Below are 8,543 nucleotides of genomic sequence, written 5' to 3'. Positions count from 1 at the left end.
AATCCAGGTTCTCCTACTTATTAGTCCTGTCACCTTGGACAAGTCACGTAACCCTTCTGCACCTCGGGTGCCTCATTTGTCATAAAAGGCTAATAGTACCCACCTCCCAGGGTCATTAACTGAGTTCATACACGTAAAGTGCCTAGAACATTGCCTAGCAATGGTAAGTGCTTGGTAAGTGTTAGCTCCAGACAGCATCTAAAGCAAAAGGAGCTGGCGTTGGTGGTTTGCAGCCATTTTTCCCCTATGCATGCATTAACATATTGGGTTTTTATTATTTATTTTTTACGAAAATGGGAACATACTGTACACACTGTACTACAACTTGCTTTTCCACCCAATAGTATATCCTCTGTGTCAGTTTTGATAAACCTTAAAAGCATTTTCCTCTGGATTTTTCCCACATATGTTCAGGACCATGATGTTGGTGGCAAGATGTGTGTCCTGTAGCTTATTTGCCAGTCCCCTACTACTGGACATTTAGGTTACTTTCAATTTTTTTTCCTTCTGCCAATAAAGCTGCGCTGAGCAAGAAGTGACTGATGTCAGCTGGCTGTATGACCTTGGGTATGACCTTCTGGTGTGAGTTTCTTCATCTAAAAACAAAATGAAAAGATTCTTCTGGGTGATTAAAATCTCCAGCAAACTGCATATTGAATCACTTCCAAGACATCGCTGACAAGTAACCATCAGCTTCTGTTTGCATTCCGCTAGGGACAGGGTGCTCACTACCTCAGGAGCAGCCTGTTTCACCGGACAGCTATAATGGTCAATAAAGTATCCACCATGCTGGGCCAGAATCTGCCTCCCTGCAACTCCTAGTCTAGTTTTATTATCTGAGGCCCCATAAATTCAGTCTATACCCAGTGGCCAGTGGCTGGGGCCAATCCTTCCCTTCCTTCCTTTCTCCCTCTCTTTCTTTATGCTTATTATAGATCAGACCATCTGCTAGGCACAGGGATGGGGCTCCAGAAGTTAGCTGCAGGGTAGGAACTGGAGCCCAGGTGCCCTAAGTCCCATTTCAGGGGACTGCCCCTGCTGTGGGACAGGGGTCCTGAAGCTGGTGGTCTGCCTCATGCCCCAGGCAGAGTCCTGGGTTGCTCTGTGAGGAGGTGACCAGAGCTGGAGACAACTACAGCCTAGGGCTGGAGCAGGACCCCACCAGGTTTTTACTAGAGCTGGACCCAAGCCTCCTTTCTTTTCCCCCACCTACCCTTAAAAGATTTACAAACAAGTAGATTTAAGTACAGATTCAAACATAAATAATTTCAACCATGTAACTCGGAAGAGTTAGTTCCCCAGGGGCTCTGTCTGGATCTTTCTCAGGGCTTAGTGTTGTTCTTTGCTTTCATTCATTCATTCATTCTCATTCAATACATTTTTATTAAGAGCTCACTGGGTAAGGTCTTAAAGAGAAATTTTGCCAATCCAAAGCCCCCTCTGAGACTCCGTTTCCCCATTTGTAAAATAGGAGTGCTGATCCACTCTCTGCCTTGCAAGGATATGGGGAGGGTAAACTGAAGTCATGAGCAAAGGAGGGTTCTTATGTGTGGGTGCCCAGTGAACGGATGCCCTCTTTGAAACTGCGCACAGTGCCCGTCCTAGAGTAGGAATGCAGCAACTACTTGTTGAATGAACAAATAAGTGAGGGACTGAATGAATGAGTTAGTGTTGGAATAAATGCATCTCTTCCGCTCCCTGTCACAGTCCCTCTGCTCCTATGTTAACTCCATCAACAGGCCAGCAAAACCAGCCTTGCAGCTGGAGATAAGGCTTTTGGCGGGTGTCTCCCCTATCACTCCTTGGAGTGGGGGTGGGGGTAGAGGGGTGATGCCTGGTGCTGGATGCCACACAGACACGGACAAGGACACAGGATGGGCTCCAAGTACCCACCATCTATGCGGGGCTGCCTGCCCCTGTGGATCCTAATGCTGCAGGTGGCTCTCATTGTCATCTTCTTCTTTTTCACCTCCTTTGACACTTCCTCACAGGATCCGAAGAAGCTCATGGGGAACTTTCGAGGTGAGTGTCCAGAGGGGGGTGGTCACAGAGGCAAGTAGCAGGAACAAGGGAAGAGGAGGTCTGTGGTCCTCCAGTGGCTGACATGTTTCTTTCCACAAAGTCTCTGAGTAAATGGGTTCCCACACCTTCTCCCATAGGTTGCGCAGAGACCCAGCCAACAATGTAGGCTCCCCCTTTAGGACCAACGTGGACATCTCCTCTTCCATGAAGACTTCCTTGATTTGTCAGGGCAGTGAGGGGCCTCCTATTCTGTATTTCTAGAATTTCCTTTGCCAAATGGTTTTCATAAGTCTCTGCTTCTCTGTCCTTTCCTCCCCTTTCTCCTGAACAGCAAGGAATTTCACGTTGTTTGGCTTTTAGTTTTTATTTCCTTTTCTTTTTTGGTCTCTCTTGCTCATTTCTGTACCACCCTCCTTTTGGTAGCTTGAGTCTATTGCCCCTCCCCCACCCCCAGCCTTCTCCTTCTCACTCATTGGCTGGGAAGTCTACATTCTGTCTGCAAATCCAGAGCCATAAGGTATGGCTGAAGAGGAGTGTAGGATGGTTGTGATTTTATATGCAGCTAAAAATATTCACAGACTGTGATGAGAACAACTGTAAACAAGACAGATATCCACAGTGGTGTGGCTTCTGCTTTTTAAAAAAAAAATTGAGATGAGTTTCAAGCATCTCATTGGGCCGATATCTTATCTATGATAATGGATGGTCCTCCTTGAGTGTCCTCCCTGAGACAAAGCTGAAGCTCTAGTCTGGTTGAGTGCCTGCTTCTTCCCGAGTGATATTAACTGACTAGTTAGCTGAGAGCAATGGAAAAGCATCACTGGGCCCTAAGCAAAAGTAAGTAGGACAAAGAGATGACTTGGGGAGGGAAGCCTCTACACCACTTCAGGGGCTGGTCCAGAGAGGGGCCCTTAGCGCCTGACGAGCAAGGCCTAGACAAATTTAAGTTCATTTCAGTTTACTTTAATTCTTTTCAGTCCAATACAATATAATTCAATGCATGCATTCATTCGCGCATGTATTCATTCAACCCTGTATTACATCCAGTGGGGGATCTAGACACGTGCTAATCAGAGCTAATATTTATTTTCTCTTCCTAAGTATCAGGCACTATTTAAATGCTTTATATTGAACCCTCACAATAATCCCATGAGTCGGTATGATTATGATCTCTGTTTCTCATATAAGGAAATGAGGCACATGGACGTTGAATAATTTGCACAAAGTCACTCAACCAGTGATAACACAGCAAATTTAAACTCACGCAGCCTGGTTTTAGTTTCCATGCACGTAACCACAATGCTTCACTGCCCCGTTTTACAGTGAGCTTGAGTCACCTGTCATATAACCAGTGGGTATAGGAGCCAGTATTTCAACTCTGTATGTTGGCGCCAGGGTCCACATTCTTCACCCCTCTGCTATGCTGGTAACATAGAAATGAAGTGTCCTCAGACACTCACTTTACATGGAAGCACAGAGGAGGGCCCATAACCCAGGCAGGGGAGTTGATGGTGTCAGGGAAGGCTTCTGGAAGGAAGTGACTGACCAGCCACGTCTTGGAGGCTTGGTAGGAATTAACCATGTGAAAATGGATCATCAGCCAGAGTGAGAGGACAGCAAGAGCTGGTGTGTGCACTCACTGGAGTGGACCAGGTTAGGGTTTAACATCGCAACACTGGAGCCCAAAGAAGGCAGTAGGGCATGGTGGACCCACTGGGTTGAGTAAGGAGCTTGACCTTCATGCTGCTGAGCTGATAGGAAGAAGCAGGGGTGTGGTGAGTTTGGGTTCAGGTTGTGGAGAAAGCCATTCCTGGGCTAGTGGAGGGGTAGGGGAAAGGGCCATGACTTGAGGTGGGAGACCAGTGTGTGGGCTTGTGTGTAGTATGGACCAGAGGGCTTCAAACGCTTCTGATCACATACACCATTTTTTAAGCACGTACCATACCTACATGTCATCATCAAGTACTGCTGCGTGAATATATTTTGTACATTATAATAATACACACAAATTAGAAAATCTGAAAGAGGTCAAAACAAATACATAATATTTTCAAATTACTGATTGTGATGGTGCCAATCAATCTCAAGGCAAGGTCCATTGTTTCCATTACTGAGAGTGGATGTAAATCCATTCCTAGAGTCTTCTTGATAACTTCAAATTCTCCTGGTTGACTTCCTGTCAGATCTAATTAGACTGACTTTTTTAAAACCTCGAATGTGACGGATGAAGAGTTTACACAAGAAATATCACTCTGCCCTTTTTTTTTATACACTTGGCTGCCATTATGGTTCTGCCTTCATTCTGTGGTTTTAGGCAGGCGTTGTTCAAGCCATTAGTCCATTTTGTAAAGGTTAGTTGAGCTAAAACTAGGTTACCTTATCTGTCAATTCACTTAATCTAATCCAGTCCACGTGAACTCAATGTTATTCAAACCAGCCAATTCCAAAAAGACATTTTTGAGGCAATCAGCATGAATCCGGTATGACATACAGGAATTATTGTTAGTTTTGTTAAGTCTGATAATAGTATGGTGGGGTTTTTTTTAAGGCCCTATCTGCTAGAGAGGTATATTGAAATGAAGCAATGTCCAGGGCTTGCTTAATGCCAGTCAAAAAAAAAAAAAAAAAAAAGGAAAGAAGTGGAAAGGATAATAAAAACCAGATCAGCCCCGCGTGGGACAGTCATCAAAGCTGGGAATGGGGACATGACATTCACCATGCAACTCTCTCTGTTTTTGTATATGCTTAACGTTTTCCATAATAAAGAATTAAATTTAAAATGAAAAGCAAAAAAAAACCCCTGCCATTCACTGCACCATGATGAATTTGGAGAAACACGTCACCCTCTTCCCAGTGGCCCAATATTCCCTCAGGACTCCTTCCAAAGCTAGGAGCCTAGAAACTGTCTGACATCCTGAGTGAGCAGAGGAGGCTCTTGGGTCAATGTGGATCTTAAATACTTGCAGAGCTGCAAACTTCACCAAGGCCCTTTGGAAGTAGGATAGCCTAGATCAGTGGTTCTCAAAGTGTGGTCCCCAGGATACCACCTCAGCCACTAACAGCTCAGGAATGTGTTAGAAATGCAGATTCCCAGGCCCGGATCCATACCTACCGATCAGAAATGTTCAGGGTGGGTTTTAGCAAACTGTGTTTTACCAAGCCCTCTAAGTGACTCTTAACGCACACGAGAGTTTGAGAAGCGTTCAAGGCAGACTGATTCAAACCCTGCCTCTGCGCCTTCTCAGCTGCGAGATCTTGGGCAAATTATTCCACCTTTCTTGCCCTCCATTTCAACCATGTCACGTGACATGGGTCACGGGACATGGGTCACGGGACATGGGTCACGTGACAATAGTACTTTTTCAATTTGTTGTTGAAAGGTTTGAAAGAACGAAAACATATACAGACTAAGAGTATTCACTTTCATTATTAATAAACTTCAATTTCTTATATTTTTATAAAATCAAATAAAACTAGAAGGGCTCATATCTTCTTCCAGCAGCCCCTATGGATTGTCTGGAGCATCTTCTGAGGTGTGTGTTCCCTGCGCTGATGACCACTGGTCCGCACCGCCAGTGATGAGGCCATATGGGCAGGGAGAGCGAAGGAGACACAAAGCGTCAAAATATTCAAGAGACAGCTAGGAGATCAAACGAGCTGTACCTGGTGGAAGTGAAGGAGGGGTTTAAGGATGGCTTCAGACATGAGCTTTGGTATATGGAAGTGCCAATTCCTGAGACAAGAAGCACAAGGGGAGGAGCAGTTTGGGAGGTAAATGAACATCGATATATTCATTCTGGGCTTGGGGTTGAGGTGCCTATGAGATGCTTAGGAGAAGCAGAGTGTAGCAGCTAACTATTGCTGCATAACAAACCACCCCCAAACTTAATGGCTGAAAAAAGCAACCATTTAATTTGCTCATGATTGTGATTAAGTGGTTCAGCAGAAGAGTCATAGCAGTAAAAGAGGATAAGCCCTAATGAGTGGGTGCTTTTCAAATCTCGGCTTGTAACATGTTGACTAATGTCGCATTGGCCCAAGCAAATCACAAGGCCCAACCCAGGCAGGACGGGTCTATACTGGAAGGCGTGATTCATCGGGAGCCATTACTGTAACAATCTGCTCACAGAACCTGCTCTAGGAATGCCACATTGGGGAAACATCCTGGACCCTGCACTGTGGATACTACCCAGGTCCCCTCCCCTGCTCCCCAAAGGGAGGAGAGCTACCAAAAGACATTTCCACGGACATGTAAATACAGTACCCCCAAATCCTACAATGTTGCAATCCCCCTTGATTGGGACATCCCTTTTTCCATTCCCTGTATGCTGTAGGGGTGAAGGCAGGGTGGGAGTAGAGGCTACTGGGGAACAGAAGTCAGCCTAGGGCTCTGTGGTTGGTCCCAGTCTGGGGCTGCAGAGGTCTTCCCAGTCAGCAGTGGGGAGAACAGTGTGGAAGTCGAGCCTAGAGCCTAAGGGCCAAAAGCTGGTTCTGGCTTCAAAGCTGTTCGTGCTGAAGTGTCTGCAGGCCAAAGGAAGGAGGAAAGGTGGGTGGAAACACAGGGGCAGCCAGGCCAGAGGAGGGGGGAACGGTCTTGCCCAAAGTCACACAACCAATAAGTGGCAGACACAGGATAATAGCGTCTAACACTGTGTATCCAATGCCAGGCTAAGTGATTTGCACGAGCCAGTGAAAATGTTCATGGCGATCCTCTGAGTGGGTGCCATTGTTTCATACCCATTTTACAGATTAGGAAGCTGGGACACAGAGGTAGAGCCAGGCTCTAAACCCTGACAACCTGACTCAGAGTCTTCACCATTACACCCTGTGTGCTGTGTGGAAAAGCATGATGCATCGTGGTTAAACCCAGACGGTCAGCATTCAGATCGCTCACCATTTGCTAGCTGTGTGACCTGGGCTAGTTCCGGCGCCTCTCTGGGCCTCCCTTTCCTATCTGTAAAAGATGGATAGTAAATAGTATCTACTGCATGAAGTTGTTGCAGGTGAAAGCCATAAGGCACTTAGAATGGTGCCTGGTGTGTGGAGGGCATCACGCACGGGCCTGCTGTTGCCAATGCTGGTCATCATTGCCTCCTCTCACACCAGCGGGCTCTCAGCTTAGACCCTTCCTGCAAGTCGTGGGGCTTTCATAAAATTCTCCCGAAGGCCTGTCTGAGACTGTAGAACTCCCCTCTGGGGCCCAGTCATTGGGACCCCTGTAGCACATCCACTCCTTATCACCTCCAAACACCTTAGAGTCCATTAGCCTATCAGCCCAGCAGCCGATGTGGGGTGCAGCGCAGAATCTGAGAGGGGGAGGCTAGCACCACTGGGGATGCCCTGAGCTGGGACCTGGCCCTGAAGTGGGGGTCCCAGTCCTGAGACCGAGGAGGAGTTGGAGGGGGGCCTAGAGCTCTGGGAGGCCAGGAGAGGAAGCAGGAGGGTGCAGAGAGTGAAGAGAGGCCTGACATCTAATGTTATTGACTCACCCATTTGGGGCGACTGGGCTCTGTCAACAGCTCCAAGAAACTGCCCCCCCCGACTTCATCCCATGGGGTGGAGTACAAATATCCTCCCTCAGGGAGAGTGTGGGGCCTTGGGGAGGAAGGCCCCGAGCTCCTCCGCCTGACAGCAGTGACAGGCATGACAGCTGTGCCTGATAAAGCCCCCCAGCCCAGATCCTCCGACTCTCTGCCCTATCCTGGTTACCCCCCTCTCCCCACCCATTGATCCTCTCCTCAGAATATGCCAAAGCTGTAAGGGCCTTAGAGAGTACCAAGTCCAACTCCCACATGTTTACAGAGAGAGAAATTGAGGCCCCAGGAGGGTAGGGGACCTGCTTGGGGTCCCTTAGTGAGGTGGGGGCAAATAAGAGCAAGAAACAGCCTAGCCTGGTGGAAGAGCACTCACTGTACCTGGAGTTCAGAGCATGGCTTTGCTGCTAGCGTGCTATGTGGCCTTGAGGAAGTCACAGGCTCTCTCTGGTCTGCTCCTGTAAAATGGGAGGAAAATGAAAGGCTCTCCCTACTCATGGGATCTTCAATAAGTCCAGACCCTACGCATATGGCGTGGTTGCTAGATGGCATCTGTGTTTGGTTTAACAGCGGGACTTAATACGAGATTGAACCGGGGCGCCTGGGTGGCTCAGTTGGTTAAGCGACTGCCTTCGGCTCAGGTCATGATCCTGGAGTCCCTGGATCGAGTCCCGCATCGGGATCTCTGCTCGGCAGGGAGCCTGCTTCTCCCTCTGACCCTCCCCCCTCTCATGTGCTCTCTCTCTCTCTCTCATTCTCTCTGTCTCAAATAAATAAATAAAATCTTTAAAAAAAATACGAGATTGAACCGGAATACCGATTGTTGGGTGTGCGGTCTCCAGTGGGCCACAGGCCTTACCACTCCCAAAGATGCACTGTGCCTTTCACACACATAGTTTCCTGCCTGGCTCCTGAAGGAATTTGAGTGATCCCTATACAAAATGTGCCCTGTCACCCCCACTCCTAAGAGGATGTAAGCAGGAGACA

At 47.6% G+C, this 8,543-nt stretch overlaps 1 protein-coding gene across 1 annotated transcript in view; it reads left to right on the top strand.

Moving 5' to 3' along the window:
* The first annotated feature begins 1,832 nt into the window (after positions 1-1,832).
* RHCE (Rh blood group CcEe antigens) overlaps positions 1,833-8,543 on the top strand; it is a 37,399-nt gene continuing 30,688 nt past the window's right edge. Inside the window, exon 1 of the mRNA XM_006737015.2 lies at positions 1,833-2,022. Within this exon, the coding sequence (XP_006737078.1) occupies positions 1,845-2,022 (178 nt within the window). The 5' untranslated portion in view covers positions 1,833-1,844. The remainder of the gene's footprint in view (positions 2,023-8,543) is intronic.

This window comes from Leptonychotes weddellii, chromosome 4, assembly GCF_054177405.1.
Source record: "Leptonychotes weddellii isolate Sample4059 chromosome 4, ASM5417740v2, whole genome shotgun sequence".
NCBI lineage: Eukaryota > Metazoa > Chordata > Mammalia > Carnivora > Phocidae > Leptonychotes > Leptonychotes weddellii.
This window is presented reverse-complemented; position numbering and strand designations above follow the sequence as displayed.